Here is a 24861-nt window from a genome sequence, read left to right as displayed (position 1 = left end):
TCTGCTACCCACAACAAGCGATAGCAAGTAAGGTGGAAACAGCTCCTGACATGAAGTAGCCTAACGTAAGTGTGATTCATAAAGCTTATACATAAATTATTACAATTCAAGTAAAATAAGATGCAATCCAGGGAGATGAAGAAAGAGTCATGGGAGTTGATGGGACAGGAGATCCTGTCAATCATTATTTGCATCCCTCATTGCAGCATAATTGAAACTTATTTTATTTATATATTTCTTTAGTTATTTTGGCCAAACTCCTAGGTATCTCTCTAACTCATCCCCTCATCGTCCATTTTGCTCCAGTCTCACCGACTGACTTCCAGTTCCTCAGCAACCTCTTCCTGTGTTATTCCTTACCACCTTCTCACTGTCCATACTGGATGAGTGTGAAGAATCATGAAGAGAGCTTTTAGAAAACTGACACCCAGGCTCCCGTCCCAGCCTTTTTAATGTAACTGGTCTGGGGTGAGGGCTTGGCGATCTTCTAGCTAACTCTTAGTCTGGACTCAGCCCAAGGTATCCCCCTCAGAATCCTTAGCTCAACCCTCCCCCCAAGAATGGTTTGGTTCATTATGCTTTCACAGCCTCCTGAGGCCACCTCCAGCTAACAACTAACCACAGCTAACAGCTAACTGCACTCTATAGTATTCCGATTTACCACTGGACCTCTTCTACCAGCCTGGAAATGCCCCTAGGAGCAAAACTACGCTCCAGTGTCTTCTCAGTGTCTTCCCATTGTCTTAGGATAAAGTTTAGAACCCTTATCCATATAATCTGCACCATTAAACCCAGCCTTCTTCTACTTTTCCTTGGCTTGCAATTTCCCCCTCTACTTTTCTTCTAGGTTTTCAAAGGTGACAGGTTTCCCCCTCCCACCCTCTTCAGGGCCTTCTCTCAGTCTGAAATGCTCTTCCCAGATCCCACCCCTCACGTGACTATCTTTAATCCCACAGTCCTCAGCATAAATATAACTTCCCCAAAAGCCTCCAGGCCCAACAAACTAAATTTTGTAGAATTTTTGTAGCTTAAACTGAAAGCTCAGCACCCGATTCCAAGCACCCAGTACAATGCAATTGCTCAGTAAATATTTTCTGAGAGAACTAATTAAAAAATGTGCATCTGCACTACATCTAAACTAGTAATAATAGTCATAAACTTGGAAATAGCTAAGCAGGATGAAATTTTTTAAAAATAACAATTTATCCCTAAGTGCCATATCCCACAGACCCATTGTTTTCCTTTATTTTTTCAAGAGTATTAACAATATCACTTGAGGTCTTCACTAGCCCTAAGAGGAGTTACAGGTTCATTCTTAAGGATGTTATGGAACAGAGGGCAGGATGTGCCAGATAGCACACAATTTGTCTTTTTAAATTACAATAACAAGGTTACTGTGGATATTACTTACATTTGGTTGGAACTTTCAGGTAACTAAATATTAGAGTATTGTAGTTTTAATTTTCATGAATTTTGTCTCAAGGCAACTGAATAAACCTAGTTTGCTATTAAGCTAAAAGCATCTATAAAAGCATCTATGCCCAAAGGTTTTTATTCACATATTCTATTCACATGATATTTGAAAACTTAACAAAAGACATTAAAGACATTTCTTACCCCAATATTTTAATAGAGTTTTCTTAATAGCAAATTAGTAAGAAGTGTAATTATTCCTTTTTCTGATGGTAAAAACAACACACACACACACACACACACACACACACACGTAATGACAAAATTCAATCATAATCCCAATCCAAGTTCATATTAAACAGAAACACTATAAAATTCAAAGCAAGAAAGGATGGCTTGCATGCCAGTAACTAATTCACATGTATGTTAAGACAAAAGGATAGAAGTGCCAAAGCCTTTCAAATTGGTTGTATAAAATTTTAACTACATTGTAAGTATATCTGTATATGTGTGCATGCATGCATTTGTATGTATATGTGTGCACATATATGCATGTCTATATACACATATATTACATATATACTTGTACATGTATATTCCTTAATCTACAAAACACATTGTGTGTGTTATGGATTATGATTATGGCTTCAATTCAACCATTTTATGTTGGAAATATTAAGCAATATTTTTGAAAAAACGTTATTTTTATGTTATTGTATCTACAACCCTTAATGTAATTGCCAAAAAAATGTATATCTTGTATCTAAGCTTTGAGTTACCTATATATTTAGAGCTGTGAAAATTACACTAAATATACTATATATTTTTTTCCTATATGCTCAGTTCCCAGTATTTCAGTCTTTAATTTTTCAAACTGCCCATATAATTTCAAGAAATGAAAGATTGCTAGTTTCTCACAATCCAAAATAAAATTTTACACAGTTCTCAAGTGTTCTGGTGAATAAAAGCACATCTTGAATTAAGATATTAATAATAAGCTAGAGGATCTTTCATTTACAAATATACACCTTTATTTTTATTGGTTAATCCGAGTGAATCTCATCAAACAAAATTAGGTCTTCATAAGCTCTACCAAATTTACTAAATACCACCTCCTTTGAAAAAAGGAAGGGGGAGAATGTGTTTTTACACAAATGAATAGAGAAAGGATGACTTCATCAAAGAGAGTCTTAGCTACATTACAGAAAAGAGCTGGGAAACAGTAGTAGGTCTTTGTGGCCATTCTCTGTCTTATTCTGAGTACTTTATCTTGCCAGAACTTGTTTAGACTGAGTGTGGCTTCACAAAGTTGTTACTCAAATATTTCAGGTCTTCCTGTGATCTAATGTTTTCTCTCTGAAGGAAACTTTCCTCTCATTGTGAGATAAATACCTACAAAATATGTCCTAAATCCTCTCCCAAAAGATATTATTAGTACTGTGCACTCATTTATAAGGACAGTTCAACCACTCTATTTACTTTTTTTTATTTAATGCATTCACGCTACTTAAAATGGCTGTGTTATAACAATCACCATTTTGCCAAACCAAGTTCACCTCACAAACCTTCTTTTGGTTAACTTGACCCTACTTTTAAAACTTGAAATTAGAGGGGAAAAAGTAAAAAATGATCTGGCAGTTATATAAATTTACAGAAATAAATTGATTGGTATTGGGTACAATAAAGTTACCCTACTGGTTTTGATTAGTTCCCCGAGGTACAAAAACGTAGTTTAGTTATATTTATATTACACAAGTTATAGTCTAAACCGATTTATATTAGGTTTTATCTGAATATATTGTACTTAAATGAGCTCTCCATATATATATATTTGGAGAATTCTTTATAAGCGTTACATGGAATGGAAATTGAAGGTACTGAGAAATATCGTGATAGGATAACATGTTAGGAGATCACAATGAAGAGAAAAAAAGTAGAATGAGACTAGTGTATTTTCTTTTGCAGCATCTATATTTCTATTCCAGATTTATTATGAGACTTTCTATAGTTCTGGTCATTTATGTATGCCCCAAATGAGTCTACTGTATTTTCTTTTACAGCATCTATATTTCTATTCTAGATTCACTATGAGACTTTCTATAGTTCTAGTCATTTATATACACCCTGTCAGCAAACTAGTCCCTCCTGAGTTCACAGACTATTATGAGAATGAAAGTCCCTTCATCAATACAATATGCAATTTACTGGCCTAATAACACCACCAGGAGAATGAATTTTATGCAGAGACCCCTAACACCAAGAGCATCTTTTTCAATATTATATGCTCTGTGTTACAGAATGATGAATACTACATCATACTACTACAAAAGTGTTTGATGTTATTGGGAAGAGGCCGAGGAAGTTGGATAACACAGGAAAATCTAAAAAAAAAAAATCAAACTATAAAAGTAGCATACAATCATACAAGGGTGAGTTCTAGGTGAATACATTTTTGTATCTGTTATTTCTAAATATTGACTGCCTCTCTATCCTGTGCCATGCCTCCAAATTTAACATGTAGGCACTTAATTATTGGGACTCTTATCTCATTATTGAAATATTACACTTTTGGCAAATATAGATAGATAGATAGACATAGATATAAAACACATACATGCTGATGAAATTGTATAGAGTTAGCCTCTTTCCATCACTGGTTGCAGATGTTATGGCACAATGCCCATATGCTTTCAAATGTTAGCTATGATATGGCCCCATAGCATGACAGTAACATAAAATTGAAAAAAATAAAGACAATTTGTAACTCTAGGAATTGGCCCTCATCACCTCACTGTCCATCTTATTTTTTACTTTTAAATTACTGAGATACTGGATCCATCCTATTTCTATCTATCACACTCTTACATCAGGAAAGACAAATACAGAGAATTCTATGGACTGGGGGAAAGGAGCCAGCACATAATTGTACAGCAAGCATAGAATCTCACTTATACAACCTCCCAGCCCTTTATCGTCCAGCCAAGTAGTTAATTAACTACCACATTGGTACAGGGAATATACTTAGTTTGAAGAGCCATTGTCCAGACTTGCTACACTCCATGCAATACTTCCCTCTTTTACTGGAAGAAAGCTAGATCCTTGACTTCAACAGGAAGTTTTATTCTTGAACATATTTGGGGTCAGGTGGCGTAAACCACCTATATAACCTCTGTTGGCTTCTGCATAACATGCTGTCTATAAAGGACAAATTTAATTCATCTAACATTGAGCCCTACTTTGTACAATTCAGCAGATATAAAATGGACATGTAAACATGGGCCTTGCTATATACTGACAGGCAGTAGAGATTTCTTGGAAAGCTTCGTGAATCTCTTCTTGATTTTGAAGATGCTATATTCTCTATATAAATGGAACTACAAAATTTTTAACTGAAAGCATGGACATAGGAGTTGATGTCATACCTCTAAATTACTTGCAAATCTAAAGCTGAATTCAAATTTACACCAGCCCAAAACAGTAGAGCGTGAAGAAATCACACCTAGCAAAAGAACTACCAACTTTTCAACTTTAGAGGAGCAGCAAAAAAGGATATGAAGAAAAATATTTCTTGTTTAATCTGAAAGACAATTAAAACAAATAGAATTGGAGGTGTCTTAATTCTGACTCACCTTCTCAAATTCCCAATTTGAACTTAAACTTCTAAAAATACTTTCTCCTGAACTTTCTTTCTTTCCTTTGTTCTCCCACCGCCAGTCCAATTCTGTCAAATCTACCTCAATAGTTTTTTAATCCATTTCACATACACTGACAATATAGTTTGTTTCATATCTCCTGACAATTTGTTTATGCCTTCACCATTTTAGCCTTAAAGGGCTTTCTCTGCCTTTGGTCTTTGCACCTTTAACACCACCCTCATAGAGGTCACATATGGCATTTTTGAACAACATTAACCAACTTTAAAACCTCTAGGTGAGTTTTTCATTGCCTTCCTTCCATGACTGAGCCTTTCTCAAGAAACCCTCCAACACCATTTCCCAGTGAGGAATCTCCTCTCTGCACCTATACTTCAACCAGAAACACCATATCAAGTAATCTCATGCCTTAAATACGTTCCGCCCTATCCCCGAGCTCTACAAACGCTTGTCCAAATGGCAGTCGCAACACTCCTTTTCTTTCTAAGACTCTGCTCAAGTTACCTGACAGGTGTGAAGCTGTCACCTGCAAAGCCCATTAGGGTCCCGGGGGAAAATAAGATAGAATCTAGGCGATAAGACAAGGTCTAACCTCTTCCTTGGTACGTAGCCTAGTCTCACTTGCTCATAGGGTGCCCCGTGCAGAGGTCTTGCCTCAAGGCCTCCAGACCAGAGTTCCTCCTGAGAAACTGCTGCGCTGACACCTCAGCTCTGGGACCGTGCGCAGAAGCCACGCACAACACTCAATCCAAGATGGCGGCGGCGGGCCGTGCGCAGAGACGCTGCGCCATCTGGAGGCTGAGCAGAGCAGCTGCGACTTCCCTGAGAGAACCCAGGCCCCGCCTCACGCCCGCAGGTGGGATCCCTATAAAGCAGCCCCGCCCACGGCCTGTCAGTAGAGCTGTGTACTCTAGAGCGAGAGCCCACCTCTCCAGTCTCTGATCAAAGAATAAAGCTTTACTTTGCTTCTGAACTACTGGCATGAGCAACACCAGGCAGGAGGACCCTTGCTGGGGACCGATTTGGGAGAATCAGTAAGGAAGCTTTCTCTTTCTCTAGGCAGCCTTGCATGGGGTTCTCAGCGCAATGTACAAATACCTCAACTGCAGCAGGACTTGAGGGCAGTGACAGTATTTAAGTCGGGGCTTGGGATCTAAAGAGCTCAATCCACTGCATATAGTAGGTGCACTCTGAACATGTGCTGAAAGGATGGATGAAGAGTGATGAAGTGGGAGAAATAATATGGGCAGTGTGGGGGGGGTGTTCATTTTCTGGCTCCATCTGCGTCTTGCCCCATCCCACCACATTCTTTCTTCTACTCCTCTAAAGAAAAAGCAATGATTTATATTCTACAGCAAGCTATAACCCTTAGGCCAAAGCTGGCCCACCCCTTGTTTTTCTATGACCTGTAGGTAAGAATTTTTTTTTTTTTTTCATTTCTAAACCATAGGGAAAAAACCATAGGGGAAAAAAACCATAGTCAAAAGAAAAATGTTATTTTGTGAGATGAAAAAATTATTTAAAAAATTAAAAATTCTGTGTCTGTGAATAAAGTTTCACTGGAACAAAACCCTGCCATTCATTTGCATATTGTCTATGGCCACCTTCTCCATTCAAAAGGCAGAGTTGAGCAGTTGTGACAAAGGATGCCTTATGGCCAGCAAAGCCAGAAATAGTCACTACCTGGCTCTTGAAGTTCTAAGGCAGCCCAGTTCACAGCATCATGCTCCCTTTCCTAACACAGGTACCAGAAGACTGTTAGATCAGGATGGCGTTGATCAGCATTGGCAGTCAACTCTGCATTCTTTCTGTTCTCTTGGGCTTATCATTAATGATATAAAATAATCACCAAGCTCAGGTACTAGCTTGTATATGATGCCTATCAAACAACTGAAAATGTTTGAAACCAAGAAAGGTGATTTTTAAAACCAATGACAGGATATTGTTCTGCCCCCTCAAAATAATTTATTCAAAATATTGAGACCAGAGGAAAAACACAAAAAAAGAATGCCAACCCATGAAGCCAATCTTACACAGCATTTTCCATTCCTGCTATCATCTTGCAGTTCTCTACAGAACAGAGACTATCAAGTATTTCACATTTCTCTTAAACTGTATAGCCCCAAAGGGTGCATGTCTAATAAGACCTCACTAATTTGAAAGTGGATTATGTTCTGGATCCTGTTCAGCCAATGAGTCTGATTACAATTCTTGTCTATTTACATAGTGGACTCATTGTTTATTATCCTTCCTTTGAAATACGGTGCAATTTCGTATTAAGCATCTCCTATCATTTAAATCAACAAAAATGTTAAAATATGAGTATTTTCCCCCTGAGCATAACTCATTGCTTCCAAGTTTTTCTGATTTAGTTATGAAAAGTGGTTGGTGAAATACTTTAAACATGGTTACATTTTGCCAATCTTTCCCCTCAATATTTGAAAAAGTTTAATGGGATCCATCTCAATACTGTTTCTCATCTATATAGGTCAGGATATACAGAGGCAATAAGTACATCCTTCTCTAGTTTTAAGTGGACAGACATCTTCCAAAAGAATCTGTCTTTGTTACTCACTCCTGCTTCTATTCTGCCAATATCTCTCTCCCACACTCAGGTTCTGGCAATGAAGTGCAAAATGAAAGAAGTATTTCAACTGCACTTAAGCCATGCTCACTGAAAGAGAATCTCCACAGTCAGTGATGCAATACTCCCTAAATGGGCACTATAATCCCCTGACCTTTAAAACTGGGACATAACACTCCTAATCTGAATCGCATTTTCTCCTGGTCTCCACTCGCATATTTATCCCCTGGGCCCTTTCAGTTTTATTGCTTTGCTGGCTTCTCTCTCTAGTTAGATATCTAGGTTTCTGATTATTTCCCTGAAGAATTACTTTACATTTATATATGGAATAAGGCATTAGTTCATAATCTGCTAACAATTTTTGCTGCCTAAAGTTTTCTAAATCATTTCTATGTTCATTAGCGGGTATGGGTAGGTGGTGGGGGAAGAAGTTCCCGATAGCTTTCTAATGTTGAAATATGTCAATTTCTTTATCATTTTGTCCTCTCCTTTATGTCACTAATAAAGATGTTAAATCAGACCTCACTCAAAGCTGATCTCTAGGCATCACCCACCAAGTCGTTACATTTTTATCTCTGATTGCCCTTGGGTATTACCCCCTCTTAACAAGATACTTCACTTCCACAGAGTCACAAACAGGTTACAGGAAGCATCATGCCGAGTTCTTTAAATGTTGTTTGTTCTCATATTCAGACTACAGTGAAGCCTTTTTAATGAACATGAGTACATATTGAAGAGCCAGACTAAGCTGCTACATCAAAAATAAATGTAAAATGAACAGAAGAATTAGAATAATTTTAAAAGAACACTGAGGCTTGGCTTAAATTACCATCTAAATAATAACAGCCTGGATGACATTAGAATCATGCTGAAAAACAGTATGAAGAAGCACCAGCTTGCATTTTCTAGTTGCCTACACAGGGCACCAAAACCAGAAGCTTTTCTATTTATGCACCTCAGATGATAGGCAAGCTTTCTAAACCTTACACAACTTTATTTGAACTGTGCCATGTACTCAATGCAATCAAAATATACAAAGAGAGGTCATAGGGATGGATTATAATGATAACATCCCAAATCCCTTATGCTAAACTAGCCTATAGATATAAACATATATATGTATATATATATATATATATATATATATATATTTATATATATATATATACGTATCAATATATAAGAACTTCTTTGTAAATCACTGACTGCCCCTTATATCCAAGTGCTCATGGGAAACAAACACCTGCCACCCTTAACATTTTCTCATTAGATGTTTCTCTAAAATCTCAAGTGTATTGTAATTAGTTTCTTTATCAAACAAACAAAAACGTGATGTGGATGCTGTGAAATAGATCGGTGTAGACAACATTTTGAATATAATCACTTAACATCATGCTTTTAGTTTGATGGTCATCATAAAACATTGCCAAAATATGAGAATGGCTAACTGATTTTCCTATAAGCGTTCATTTGGGACATTTTTACCATTTCAGTTGTATCTGACAATAGCCACAATTAACAGTTCATGAAACACTATTTTTTTTAACGACTACTGGAGGTATTGAAAATTTAGCAACTTCTTTTTCAAAAGCATTGACAATATATAAGATCTAATTTGCAAAAGAGCCAAAGTAGTATGAAGACCTTTCCTGTCTGCCTTCCCCCCCCCCCTTAAAACAGAAGGTATTAATCACTGGATTTCAAAGGCAGCTGACTGATGCTATTCACTGAGTAGGGCATTCTCACTAATGTGGCCCCATGAATAACTCTCAAGGCTTTTATTAGGGCTGAGTGGACTTCTTAGCAGCACAGCCTCCCTTTAGCAACCCTCTTCCCCTCAGGCTCCAAAAGGATTATAGATAGCAGCTGAAAGAAAGCATCATTGGTAAAAACAAAAGTGTTTAAAGGGGAAAAAAACGGGAGCAAAGTGGACATATTGGAGACAAGTCATGATTCATGGCCTGTACTGTGTTCCGCCTCTCTTTTTCTTATTCAATACACTCTTTAGTTTTACTGCTGGATAAGAGGGGACCAGACCAGTGCACTTCTCCTAGCAACCAATATCAGACAGCAAAGAAGCCATGTCATCTGCTCAAAGGGAAAACGGAAGAATTTGGGGTCATACAAAGCCAGACACATGTTCTTTTGCATCTGATCCCAAATTGATTATCAAAAAGGATTCAGTAAATGCTAAATAATTCTGTTTTATGTGAATGTTAACAATCCATAGAACTAAATATCAGCTTGTCCGCTTGCTATATAGCAGAGTTTCAAATGCTGGTGCAATTCATTTCGTTCAAATGTTCCGTTTTTCACTTTTCCAACACCCCCTCACTCCTCATTGTTCATAGAGACTGCCTCTCCCAGGTATATCCTTGCACTTCCTGGACTATTTCAAATGCAAAGATCACACATAAACTCCTATAACACCCCAAGTTCAGAAAGCTTTGAATTGCACCCTGAGAAAGATAGACTATAAAAGCAATTGCCTAGTTGTCTTATTTGCATGCCATGCTTAGTTGCTGCTTAGAAAGATAAAAACCACTTTCTGAAAAGAAAAGTTAAACGAACTTGGAATTTAAATTTAACATGATGAGACACTTTTACTGAGCAGCTCAAATATCTGGGGAGTTTCATAAGATCCAACTGGTGAACATCACAGGTGTTACAGTTTAACAGAAAAGTACAATAATAATTCATAGCCCAGGAAATGTTCTTCATAAAATAACAGTTGTCTGATGGATTGTGAGTAGAGGGCAGGTATCAAACAACTCAGAAGTTTATTCATATCTTACAGTCATGTGTGTATGGGGCAGGGGGGGATAAGAGGTATCTCTGCCCAAAATCTGTACCCAAAGGTGTACATATTTTTCCCATTCTTTATTCTTTCATTTTGTATTACAAGTTCACATTATCCAGGCTTTCAAATCACAAAGGCGAATTGAAACACTTGAAAACTTTTGTACTTAGCTGCAGAATCACCTACAAGTTTTCAGGATAGCCAGTGAGGAACTCCCCAGTGAACTGTTAGCACTTTCTTTTCTGATGAAGTTATTCAACAGCATTGTTGAGAAGAAAAGGGGGCTGCAAACCTCAACTGAATAACAGCTTGAAGATTTGTGAGTACAGGGCTCAGGTACCATGGAAATACATTTTCATTGTTAGTTTTTAACTCTTGAGATTATCACTGCTTCGAAGAAAAGTATCCTCACAGCCCATTTTGAATGAAAAAAATGCTGAGGTATGTTAAATTACCGGGCAATTTCTTTTTGAAAGGTAACATTCTTCTTACTCTGTATCTCCTCTAATCAATGATGCAGATGCAGTTAGGAAGGGGTTCGCATAATTTGCATTTGGGTGAAGGCATCTTGTAGTTGTTGACATGCAAAGGTGTTTTAGAATGAACAAGCTGTTGCATATTTAAGGTGGGGAAGCTGAAATGCCTGCTCTAGTTTTAATAGATCAACAATTAACTCAGTTTTCAATAACTACTCTATTATTTGACCACATATTAAAGTTCACTTTAAAATAAAGAGATACAAAACTCAACTTAGAATGCCTATTGCTAGGTTCATCCTGAATTTCCCTTAATTTACTGTAACCCTGAAAACTACGTTTTATAATTATCAGATGTACCTTAACAAATTAGTGTACTGTATTCGAGCATTTGCTAGTATTTGTAAGTATATATTGTTAAACTTTAAAGTATGGCTATAACGTTGACTTATAAAATTTATAACCTTTTCTTTATAAAGAAAACCTCTTGACTTAATTTTTTTGAAAGTCAAAAGTTCTCCCTTTTTTGTTCTTACTTATGAACATTTAAATTGGTTATAACCGTTGCACAGGTTTTGGACAAATCCTTTAAATTCCAAATTGTTTCCTTGTTCTTTGCTTAAGCTTGAAAAGCAGTGTAATGAAAGAGTTGAGTTATATTCCATGTTCTCCAGTTCATTTCCAAAAAGGCTTGGGACCAAAAACTAGGGGAAGAGATCTCACATCAATCCTTACAACAGAAATTAAAAAGTGGCTGTTGGGCTTCCCAGGTGGCGCAGTGGCTGAGAGTCCGCCTGCCTAATGCAGGGGACACGGGTTTGTGCCCCGGTCCGGGAAGATCCCACATGCCACGGAGCAGCTGGGCCCGTGTGCCATGGCCGCTGAGCCTGCGCGTCCGGAGCCTGTGCTCCGCAACGGGAGAGGCCACAACAGTGAGAGGCCCGCATACCGCAAAAAAAAAAAAAAAAAAAAAAGTGGCTGTTAACCCCTCTCCTGAGCTAAAACTGCCATATCACATACATTTCTGGTCACAGTGGCCATAAACTAGTAAGTACATTGGCTTAAGACTATTGTTTTTTTAGTATTAAATTTTTGAATCCCATTTATTCATAAAGAAACAATAAGTACCATTGGTCATTAATGAATGAAAGTGGATGTGAATCATTAGACTAGTGGATTTTGACTATCATCCATAATCAAATCATTAAGCCCACATCAAAATATAGCCCCCATGCAGACTGCACAATAACTCATTATTTTAAAAGATGGATATTTATGGTTTGGGATAATTTTTTTCCAGGATAAATTTTCCCCTTTAATTGTACTCAAACATAATGCAAATGATAGGACATTTAACAAAATGACTTACAGTAAGAGAACTTAAGCCTGAGACATTGAAGACTACACGGTCAAATATCTATTTTTTTATATAAGAATCTAAAGTCATACAATTAATTAGTGGTAAAGCTTAAACTGGAGTCCACAGCTTCTGGACACCCATGGTGTATCCCTTCCACAATAGCAATGATTTTGCTTTAGTCAGGTTATCCTTGTTATATACACAACCACTCAATATGCAAATCTGGTTAACGGATAATTGTAAAAAGTATTAGAATCAATGATGTCTATACTAGGTGTAAGAAAGATAAGTGGGCTATTCAGGAAAAAATGTTGAGTGGAGACAATGTTAATTTTTAAATATTTTCTGTACTAGAAGTGTTTACTTGGAATTCAGTAAGCTTTGTCTCTTAAAAGATTTATCGTCATGATACTTTATATCAAAAGCACCAAGTAAAAACTGTAAATCAGTAAATGTGAACCAAAACGCAGGGTTTTACTAGCATGTTCTGTTAACAAATTTCTATTTGTAGTATGCCTCTCTTGTTTATTCCTTTCATTCATAATACCACTCACTTGGGAATCCCATTTGCTCCATAATCAGCACATGATGCAATGGAAACATACATGTCATAGCACGTTTGTCACGGTTGCATAGGTGTGGACACAGATGAGTCCCCTTAAGAGGCAACAAAAGTTCTTATTTAGTCACCTGAAGACTCATGCTTGAAAGGTTATATGAAAATCTTCGTGAAACGCATCTCAAATGTAGTTCATGATTAGCCTGATAGAAAAAGTCCTCTTAAATTTACTTCTACTCCATACTAGGAAAGGAATACCAACAGAATAAAAACACTACTACTACTAAAAGATAATAATAAATAACACTTAATTGGGGTTTATTAAGTTCCAGGCACTGTTCAAAGCATTTTAATATAATTTCTACATATATAACATATATGTAACATACAGATATATATTACATATATACACACATCTAATTCCATATATGATAACATATCAATATATGCACACATATGTTCCATATACATACATGGGTATATATGTGTGTGTGTGTGTGTGTGATTAATATATATTCATCTATTCCTCATATCAGCTATTTGAGAAGACACTATTATAATGCCAATTTTAAAGATAAGGACACCAGAATGGTTAAATTATTTGCTCTTACTCACTCAGTAGTGTTTGTTGACTGCCTTTCAGTAATTATCTCACACTGCCCCTCCATACAACTATGTTACAATTAAACTAGATTCCTTGCCTTTCCTCTAGCACACCTTTGTCATCTCCATGCCATTCCTCCTGCTATTTCTTTTGCTGGAATGCAATTTCCAATCTTTCTGTCCATTAAAAGTTCACTCTTTGGGCTTCCCTGGTGGCGCAGTGGTTGAGAGTCCGCCTGCCGATGCAGGGGACACGGGTTCGTGCCCCGGTCCAGGAAGATCCCACATGCCGCCGAGCGGCTGGGCCCGTGAGCCATGGGCGCTGAGCCTGTGCGTCCGGAGCCTGTGCTCCGCAACGGGAGAGGCCACAACAGTGAGAGGCCCGCGTACCGCAAAAAAAAAAAAAAAAAAAAAAAAGTTCACTCTTCTTCTAAGGCCCACATTAAGTGACCCATTTGGTGTTGACTCTTCCCAGATTGCACTAGCTGGAAATCATCTATTCTTTCTCTGAGTTCCCAGACTATGTTGTGTGTTCCTTCAACCCCACACCCCGCTCCCTGCATTTACCGGATACTATTATTTTAGTGACCTGAATATTTGTTATCTTCTCTACTAAAGAATCATCTCCTTGAAGGTGGGAACTATTTAACTTCATTATGTCCCTCACAGAGCCCTCAGCAAGGTGCTTTGTTTATAAATAGGTGCTCAATAAGCATGTGCTGGATCAAATGAATAACCTCAAGGTATCTCAAGCTAATTCCCTTGTTGACATGTTCGGAAAACAGCTGGCCATGGCATCTCAAGCTAATTCCCTTGTTGACATATTTGGAAAACAGCTGGCCATTTTCAGTTAGTTACAAGAGCCTGGAACTCTTGTTAAGGAGTTCCAGGGTTGAGAAGCTGGAAATAGTCTTTTGAGAGAAGCGTGGTATAGAGATAAAAAACATCCCTGGACTCTAGTTTCAGCTCTCCTACTAAGCAGCCATAGGGTATGTGACAAGGCACATAAAAACTCTGAGCTTCACACACGCACCCCAATGTTCACTGCAGCACTATTTACGATAACCAGGACATGGAAGCAAACTAAATGTCCATCAACAGAGGAATGGATAAAGGAGATGTGGTACATATATACAATGAAATATTACTCAGTCATAAAAAGGAATGAAACTGGGTTATTTTTAGAGATGTGGATGGACCTAGAGACTGTCATACAGGGTGAAGTAAGTCAGAAAGAGAGAAACAAATATCGTATGTTAATGCCTATACGTGGAATCTAGAAAAATGGTATAGATGATCTTATTTGCAAAGCAGAAATAGAGACACAGACGTAGAGAACAAACGTATGGTCACCAAGGGGGGGAAGGGGAGGGTGGGATTAATTGGGGGATTGGGATTGACATAGATACACTCTTGATACTATGTATAAAATAGATAACTAATGAGAACATACTGTATAGCTCAGGGAACTCTACTAATGCTTTGTGGTGACCTAAATGGGAAGGAAATCCAAAAAAGAGGGGATATATGTATTCTTATAGCTGATTCGCTTTCTGTACAGTAGAAACTAACACAACATTGTAAAGCAACTACTCCAATAAAAATTAATGAAAAAAAAACCTCTGAGCTTCATCTTTTTTCATCTGTCCAACCAATGAGAGAATTGTACCACAAAACTGCAAAAACTTCTTCTAGCTCTGAGATGTTATCATTCTGTGATTTACATTTAGTATTGTTGAAGTCTCTGCTAAAAGTGACAATTTCAACTTGGGTTAATTTCATTTGTAAAACTTTACAGGACAAATGAAGAACATTGAGAAGACAATCACTGAAGGGATTATAAATTAGGACTGGACTTCCCTGGTGGCGCAGTAGTTAAGAATCCGCCTGCCAATGCAGGGGACACGGGTTCAAGCCCTGGTCTGGGAAGATCCCACATGCCGCAGAGCAACTAAGCCCGTGCGCCACAACTACCGAGCCTGCACTCTAGAGCCCGTGAGCCACAACTACTGAGCCTGTGTGCCACGTCTACTGAAGCCTTCACACCTAGTGGCTGTGCTCAACAAGAGAAGCCACCACAATGAGAAGCCCGCGCACCGCAACCAAGAGTAGCCCCCACTCACTCCAAATAGAGAAAGCTCGCGTGCAGCAAGGAAGACCCAACCAGCCAAAATTAAAAATAAATAAATAATTTTTTAAAAAAAGGAAATTAGGACTACTGGAAACTTAAAGCATATTATTATCATATAAAATTGCCTCACTACAAACATATAGCCAACTTGTAAAGGCCGTTCAACATTTTCTTTCCATGGTGAATTAAAAGAATATATTTACCTCATACATTGCCAGTGGGAATGTAAAATGGTATAGTTGCTTTGGAAAATAGTCTTGCAGTTCCTCAAAAGGTTAAACACAGAATTACCATATGACCCAGCAAGTCCACTCCAGTTATACACCCAAGAGAAATGAAAACATATGTGCGCACAAAGATTAATACACAAATGTTCATAGCAACGATCTTTATAATAGCCCCAAAGTGGAAACAACCTAAATGTCCATGAACTGATAATTCAAAGAATAAACGATGTGGAATACTATTCAGCGATAAAAAAGAATGAAGTACTGATATGCACTACAACATGGACGACCCTTGAAAACATTAGATGGAGGGAAAAAGCCAGTCACAAAAGACCATATATTGTAAGATTCTATTTATATGAAATGTCCAAAATAGACAAATCTACAGAGACAGAAAGTTGACTAGTGGCTTCCTAGGGCTGGGGAAGGGATGGCAGATAAGGAGCAGAATACTTGGCTTCTTTTTTTGGATGACAAAAACGTTCTAAAATTGGATTGTAGTTATGGTTGCACAATTCTCTGAATACACTAAAAACCACTGAATTGTACACTTTACATGAGTAACTTGTTTGTGAAATATAATGTGAATTATATTTCAATCATTTCAGTGAAGTTGTTGGGGGAAAATATTTAAGTAGCAAAATTTAGAGAATGTCTATGTTTGCTTTATCTCAGTTTTAAAAAATAAATTTTCCGGTAAGACTCCTTTGAGTTATTTTCTTAAAATCAAAAGTAGGTCTATAAAGAGGGTCCTACCTGCCAAATTCCTGGGTATATCTCAGTTTAGTATCAGTGATGGTAAATAGGGTCCTAGACATGATGATTATAACAGTAGATAGGGTAGGGTAATTCCAGTTGCTGCAGGTATTTTAATCTTCCTCTTCTTTTTCAATTATTAGTGAGTTATATAATTGGAGACCAATTTTAAAAGTATTCTTTTTAATTCTATGCCTGAACTAAAGTAATCATTTTTATCTGTTGCTAATGCTTAAATGAAAAGTTGCCCTAAAGGTGAAGAAAGGTCTCACTTTTTGGACTAGATATCATTGTATAAGTCAAAATTCCTTAGTCAGATAAGAGTGTATGTGGTCCTATTAAGGTACATTAGAATCATTTGAAGGAGTGCCTTGTCAAAATATATACACCACTCAACAGTGTGCTAAAACATCCAACAGTGTTAGTATGGAGATTGGGAGTGACCATGTAAGTCACACCATTGTTGAAAATACTCTTGGTTAGAAAAGAGACATATCAAAGCAAATAGTCAATTCTATATCTCCTGCCAGGCGAAAGGTGGAATACTAAATCATCAGAAATCACGATGTCATTTATGTCAAAATATGCATGTTTGATAACTCTCTCTCTCTAAAGAGAGAGAGAGAGAATGAGAGACACACACAAATACACACCCTCAAATAAATAAATAAACCTAGTTCAAATGGTAAATGTTTCACATGTTGGGCTAGGGCATGAAAATAAACATCTCAAAAGCACTCCATAAGCACATTTTCATTTATTCAACAAATACTTGATTCTACTATGTGTCATCCTGTGTTCTAGGCGCTGGAGGAACACAGGTAAACAAATAGACAAAGAAAGTCCATGCCCTAGGAGCTCAGTGGAAGGGGCAGACAATAATCATACTAACATACGCATACAGCAAACAGTCTTCTAAACTCTAGACGGTCTCCCTTCAGAACAGAAGGCAGATTTGCTTACTGTCTAATATAGTCAAGACAATGTTTCCCTCCAGGCCAAAGGTTAGGCAGATTTCCTTATCGTCCATTATAAAATATCCTGGTTCCCAAGCTCAGGGCTCGTCAGCTGTGAGGCTAACCCATTATGTGTGCACCATCTACCTGGCCCCCACTGCATTGCCCCTAAGGGTCTTCAGGGGGAAGGTAAATCTATACAAACATGAAGTCATGCTGCTTGCTGTGACATAATTAATGAAATCTACCACCTGTGACCCAGGAGTTTCATGTCCTTTGCCAGCATTCATGAAGTTGTAGCAGTCTAACTTCTTAGCTCACAAGTAGGGTACAATGTGGGTCCCTTCAAGGTTGTTTATACAAACACGTGCATGCGCGTGTGGACACGTGCGCACATACCCACATAAACTTTAAGAAGGTGATAAGACCTCAGAAAAAATTTAAGATAGGTAAAGGGGGTAGTCCAATAGTGTTTTAAGGGGAGCATTTTTACATTAGGTGGTCCATATATCTGAAGAGATGATATTGGATAGGGACTCATTAAACCAACTGAAAAAAACCCATGCAATGATCAGGGGAAGCACATTTCAGGTGAAAGAAAGAACAAATGCAAAAGCCCTGAGTCAGGAACAAAACATCAAAAAGCAAGGTCTAAACCTAGGTTCCAGTAGGGAGTGTGAACAGATGAGGTCAGAGAGGCAGTGAGGGACCTGAATTTGAAGAGTCCTGTAAACTATTGCGAAGAGTTATCAGTGGAAGCCATTAGAAGCTTCTGAGCAAGGTGCTGCCATTATCTTATTTACATGCTTTTGAAAGGTCCCTGTGGCTACTGGGTGGAGAACTAACTGGTTGGAGGTAAGGTGTGGGGATAGGAAGAACAGAAATGGAAGCAGGATGATCATTTATCAGATTATTCCAATAGTCCAGGTTTTGACCAGGATGGTAGTGGTTGAATTAGTAAGAAACATTTGGAATCTATTTGAAAATGCATCAAAACAAGAAGATGAATTAATGGATGCCTAGAGGAATGGGTAAACAGATAGATATGTGGTAATCAAGTATAGTAAAATAACGGTAGAATCTACATGGGAATATGAGTGTTCACTGTAAAATTCAGCTATGTTGCATGTTTGAAAATGCTTATATTAAAATGTTGGGGAAACACTCACAAACACATGCATAAAATTTTAGGTATCAGCGTATATTTCAAAGGATTTACTAACAAGTCAGATATGGGCTGTGAGAACAAGTCAAAAATGATTCCTAGTTTTGGGTCATGATAAAACTGTGAATAGCGATGCCATTCACTGAGCTGGAGATGACTGGAAAGAGAAGCAAATTCTATCCCTGGCTTGAGTTTGATATATTCATTTTTAAAATTATTTTATTGAGGTATAATTGACATACAACATTATATTAGTTTCAGGTGTAGAACACAGTGACTCGCTATTTGTATACATTGGGAAATGATCACCACAACAAATCTAGTTACTATCCAAGTCTGATATTCTTATTAGATATCAAGCAAAGATGTCATGTAGTCAGCTGGATATGTTAAGTAATGTACGGGCACTGGAGATACAATGGTAAATAGAAGAGCCAAGTTGTAATCTCATGGAATTTACATTCTTCCACAAGTGATTAGGGCAATTTGAGAAGTATCAGAATAAAGAAGTATTTAAAACCCATGCGACCAGATGAAAGACATTAAGGATTAGGTGCAAATGGAGGAAAAAACACTAAGGATTGAGGCCTAGATCACTCCAATGTTGTTTTGTTAGAGACAGGTTTTTTGGGTGAATATGCTACACTTTAGATGCTATATTAGATTTCTGCTATGCTGAAACATTGCCAGAGTTTATGGAAATTTCCCCTTAAAAGACTTTATGTCATCATTCATTCATGCTTCACTCAATAATTTAAAAAAGAAGAAAATCATTAACAACATCAATGTATTGATTTAGGTTGACAGGGCTATACCTGGAAACACTATAAGAAACATAACAATACTTCTCTTTGAAAATAAATCTCTAATATAGCACTCTATAACTTTCTGCTAGAACTCAGGTCTGTAGACTTCTGTCTGCCTAAACTGGAAAAAGAACTATATAAGTTTGCATCAAGCTCTACAGGATTGTAAAAGAAAAATGATGAGTCAAGACCCCAACTGGGTATATCCAAAGTTAAAATATTATTAACATATCTCCTTTAAATGCAGATTTTCTAAATTGTTATCCAAGAAACCTCTCACCTATTTTCTTCATTCTTCAAATATTTCTTTAATTCCTTCCACTGGGTCCAAAAAAGAAGGAAGGGAAGGAAGAAATGAAGGCGGAAGAGGAAGAGGTGGTACAGGAGGAGTAGGAGAAGAAGAGAGCTAGGAATAGAAATAAGTAAAAGGAAAGTCTGGGCTTCCCTAGTGGTGCAGTGGTTGAGAGTCCGCCTGCCAATGCAGGGGACATAGGTTCGTGCCCCAGTCCGGGAGGATCCCACATGCCGCGGAGCGGCTGGGCCCGTTAGCCATGGCCGCTGGGCCTGCGCGTCCGGAGCCTGTGCTCCGCGACGGGAGAGGCCACAACAGTGAGGGGACCGCGTACCGCAAAAAAAAAAAAAAAAAGAAAATCTGATTTTTCTAACTCTTCAAAAATCAAATTGCACATAGGAAGTAAATAAATAAATAACTCCTATGGACTGCAGGAGCTACTGAAGCAGATATCACTGAACACACACATCCTACATACATAAGCTCCCTTCATTACTATATATGTATCCAAATGTAGGCAATGCTCTTACATATCCATACTTTTATTAGCAAAGATGCTATTTTATACAGGTTGCTCAAGGATGCAATAACTAGAATTTTTTTTTTTTGGTATAATCATGACCTTTTTTTTTTCTTTAAGATACTCTTTTCTCTATGTATTAAGAAATCCTTTTGGTTTATGGTCCACATGTTGCCTAGAATCAAAGGTTATTCAAACAAAGCCAATTCAAACGTGATATTAGTGTATAGTTGCAAGAAGAAATTTCAGGTTACTTATATGCAATTTAAGTTCTGAAATGGACTACATACAGCTACAATAATGAGTCCATTACTGAAAGAAGCACTTTAGCAAAACCTATAAACCTATATGAGATTATGTATCTGCACCATGCATACGTATCATCTTTATCTCTCCAAATATCACAAGTGCCATTTTCATTTTAGAACAGTTAAGGATTAAAGACAAGAAATATTTTCATCTTAAAAACATCTTTTCGGACTTCCCTGGTGGTGCAGTGATTGAGAGTCCACCTGCCGATGCAGGGGACATGGGTTCGTGCCCCGGTCCGGGAAGATCCCACATGCCACGGAGTGGCTGGGCCCGTGAGCCATGGCCGCTGAGCCTGCGCGTCCGGAGCCTGTGCTCCGCAACGGGAGAGGCCACAGCAGTGAGAGGCAAAACATCTTTTCACCAGTATTGTAAAATTATCGAACTGACACAATGTATGAAATATAGATGTAATCCAACAGTCTTGTGACAGTTTATATTAGTTCCCTGTAAATGATTACAAAACCATATTCTTATTTAAAAATAAAGAAAATCTGGAGAACAAAGGCTAAATTCAATACATATTCTGATACATAATAGTAAGGAAAAATTTGCATTTGGTTAATTAATATGTATCGAATGAGATAATCTTTATTTACATCCCAAATAGAAAAGTTTGCCTGTAGTTCTCAACTAACTTAATATTTATTCTCTACAGATTCCTACAGACACAAGATACAGAAAAATCATAAATAATAATGGCACATAACTTTCATGAGGATGCAAAACTCTAACATTTTTCATATACTATAAAAATGCACATATAAATAACCCACCAAGCAAATTTCAATGCAAATCTATGTATCATTTGTCACTGAATAAAATTAATTTCTGTGTCTAGCACAAGGAGAGTCAGTATATCTTTGAAATGGTACAAGCTTCCCTAAATTTGAAATTCATGGGGAGAATAAGCACACACTTCTAAGAAGGATAATAAGTAACTAGAAATCATAGAACCCTGGAAAAGTGAAGGCTTAGAGATCCTACAAACAACCCCCTCATTATATATGTAAACACACAATCCCAGTGTGTTGAAATAGCCTAGAGGGCAGTGTTGTCTACATCCCAAATTTTTAACAAGCCCCATGGAGGGGCTGTCATTATTAGGGGGTAAACCAAGGGCAATCCAATGTCAAACGTATGACTTACATACTAATTCAGTAAGTGTCCACAGTTTCCATTGCTTTGGACATAGTAGATGCTAAATACAAAAACTAGTTTCACACACACAAGAATTTAATACTACCTTTTCAACTCCTCAATCTTGGGCATTTTTCACGACATTACTATGAACGTTGCTGCACAGTTATGGCTCAGACACAAACTACCCCCTTATCCTATAATGTTAAAACAGAACAAAGGTCCTAGGTGTATCTGTGGGACAGGAAGGGCAAGGTGAGTGGAGAGCGGGAAAGAAGGGAGGGAGCTAGGATACGAAGGAGGGAGGGAAGGGGAGAAATGATGTCTTGCTACTGCTGTTCCAGCAAGGTGGTTAATTGCATTTGTTTCATATATCTCCAAACACCCTGGTACATTAATTACATTCTGTAACACCAAGCTTTTCTGATTCCCTCTATCACTTCCACTGAGCAATTTAACTGTATTCCAGCTAGCTACACAACGACTGAAAAAAAAATAATAATAACTTGGTGATAGTTCTGTAATCTAATATATAGTTTATAATGCATTTCTGGCATTGCAGTATATAAATTCATGACTTGTGAGGACATATCCAAAAAGTTATATTAAAGTCTTATTGTGACAATCAAAACACTTGGGACAAAACCTTTTTGTGATTGTAATCTAAATGTATTACAAAGGTAGATGTATTGAAGAAGAAAATGTCTGGTGAATGATTAGATATGATTAGAGATATTGCCACAGTAGAATTCACAGTGATTTACTCCTATACATCTACTACTTAGAAGGGAAAAAAGCAGTGTGCCCACATGAACGCTCGCCTACTATCGCTGGGGGGCATGGGTACTTATGTAGTCCAGGATTGAAAACAGCCACTTGACTGAAGGTAAACTCATCCTTATTGCCTCATGTTTATAGAAGGGCTTCCTTTTTGAGTCTGATACATGGGGCTCTGTGCAACAGCAGCTGCCAGGAACAAAGTTAGCTCCTACAGGCGGGCAAAAATAGGCAGTGTCCCAAATAATGACTTCGTCCACAATGCAAATATTGGAGGAAAGTTTATGTAGCAACAAGCTACTATAATGGCTCAAGTATCTGGACCAATACACCTCAGATTGTTTATAAGTACAGTAATTAAAAATCTAAAGTACTACAATCCACACATGCATGCAAAAATATCATGCTCTAATCTTCTCTTTAGACCAATTATTTCCATTGATGTGAAAATTAAAGTCGCTAGGTTAATACCAAATTGTTCTTTTGACTTTCTTCTTTGGAACAAACAAACAAAAAAGCATGTTAACGATTCCTTCCACTCATCATTCAAAAGAGCTACAAAAAGGATTTTGCAATCCTCCCACAGGAAACTGACATCCTATGAAAATACCCCAGGAAACCAAATCTGAACAAAAGACAGGAGAATCGGAGGCAGAATGCTGTCTGCTTGACAGACTGACTCAACCTAGAGGGAGACACCTACAGCACCTGTTTCAGATCCCCATTGTGTTTGCCACTAGGGACTGAGCTGAGCGTTCCGTACCCACAGCCAGCCCACAGCTTCTGCTTCCCCCTTCCTGGAGCCTCGCCCTGTCTTACTTTTGACAGTTTTCTCCCTATGACCTAAATCTTCATTCTGATATCACGCTGAGAGAGCACTTACCAGCACGCAGGTGATACACATTGATCCCTGAGATCCCTGACTCAAATTCCTAACCTACTGCACCTTCACTGGGGTATCTATTACTTACTTCACTTGAATTTCTAAGCCAAAGTTCAGATACAAGAACAAACCCCAAATGGAGAACAAGCACAAGAGTATTAGACTCGTTCAAGAGATTTACTTTCATATTTCTTTTTCTAACAAAACTGAGAGCCCATCATTTATTACCCAACTCCTCAATTAATTAAGTAAATTACAACAATAGGTGACTCCTAACACGTTCCATTTGCAGCAGTTTAGAAACAAAAGACTTAAAACCTCTGCTTCCCCCAAAGCCCCCATGCCTGGCCAAAAGGGACCAAAGGATATAATGTCATTTTATTTATAGCCCACATCCGACTCAGAAAGAAATGTTGGGTTTTTTTTGGGGGGGGGAGGGACAGGATAGAAACATTTTAACTTACCATCAACCCGAACATATAAAAATCCACAGAGCAGTAGTTGTGTAAACATCAGCCGACTCATTTTGACATATTAAAAAGGATCCAGATTGTTTAAGAAACCAATCCCAGAGAGCAAAAGTACAAAAATAAGTATCAAAAAAAGAGGTAGGTCCAAAGTTTAGACTTTTCTAGCTGCTAATTAAAGTCAAGAAGAGCAAATGGCAAGATCAGAAGGGGTTAGTGGAGAGGTCTTGAATGGGGCACATTTAGATCCATCCAAATTAACAGAGAGCACTCCCAAGGCTGCTGTATTTCCTCACTGTGGCTTCCTAAATTCCCACGAATTCAGCCCAGCCGGAGGGATTATTCAAGTGTGTCTAACCCCCTCTCCTCAGGCTCCATGGCAATCCAAAGCCAAGTTCGTTCTTCAGAAGTCAAGAAGATGACGGGAGAGGAAAAAGACCTAATTCCTAGAAAGTGTTCCACAAACTTGCCAGCGCGCTGCCGAAAAAAAACATTGGCCTGCCCACTGGTTTCCTTTCCCCGGTCTCCGTCTGGGTAGCAGCTCCACGTCCAGAGTTTTTTCACTAAACTTCCATAATAAGGATGTGTCAAAGCAACACTTTGCAGGCGGGCCGATTTGGCGGCCCTCTCCTTTGCAACCTCGTTGCCTCCCTCCACCTCTCTCGTTCCCGAAAGAGAGGCAAAGGGAAATAGGGACGAGGCGGGTGGAGAATCCGAACTCCTACGTGGTGGGGCTGCAGGGAGGGAGGGAAGGCGGGAGGGATAGAGGGGCAGGGCTGAGGCTGCTGCCACCCCCCCCCGCGGTGCCGCCTCCGAGCGGCTGTGAACCCGGGCGGCGGCAGGCGGCGGGCGGGTGCGGAGCGGGGCGGGTGAGCCCAGGGGCCCAGGAGCGGGAGAGCAGGGGAGCGCGCGGTCCAGCCGCCCGCCCGGGTCTAGCCGCCAGTCCACCTGGTACGGCCGCCGCCGCCGCCGCTGCCGCTGCTC

At 38.5% G+C, this 24861-nt stretch overlaps 1 protein-coding gene across 1 annotated transcript in view; it reads right to left on the bottom strand.

The window, feature by feature from the left end:
- Positions 1-24518, bottom strand: part of ROBO2 (roundabout guidance receptor 2) — a 574540-nt gene extending 550022 nt beyond the window's left edge. Inside the window, exon 1 of the mRNA XM_029214217.1 lies at positions 23875-24518. Within this exon, the coding sequence (XP_029070050.1) occupies positions 23875-23935 (61 nt within the window). The 5' untranslated portion in view covers positions 23936-24518. The remainder of the gene's footprint in view (positions 1-23874) is intronic.
- Between the last annotated feature and the right edge of the window lie 343 nt (positions 24519-24861).

This window comes from Monodon monoceros, unplaced genomic scaffold, assembly GCF_005190385.1.
Source record: "Monodon monoceros isolate NGI ecotype Baffin Bay Population unplaced genomic scaffold, NGI_Narwhal_1 Super_Scaffold_11, whole genome shotgun sequence".
NCBI lineage: Eukaryota > Metazoa > Chordata > Mammalia > Artiodactyla > Monodontidae > Monodon > Monodon monoceros.
Note: the sequence above shows the minus strand (reverse complement) of the source record. Positions and strands in the feature narration are given on the sequence as shown.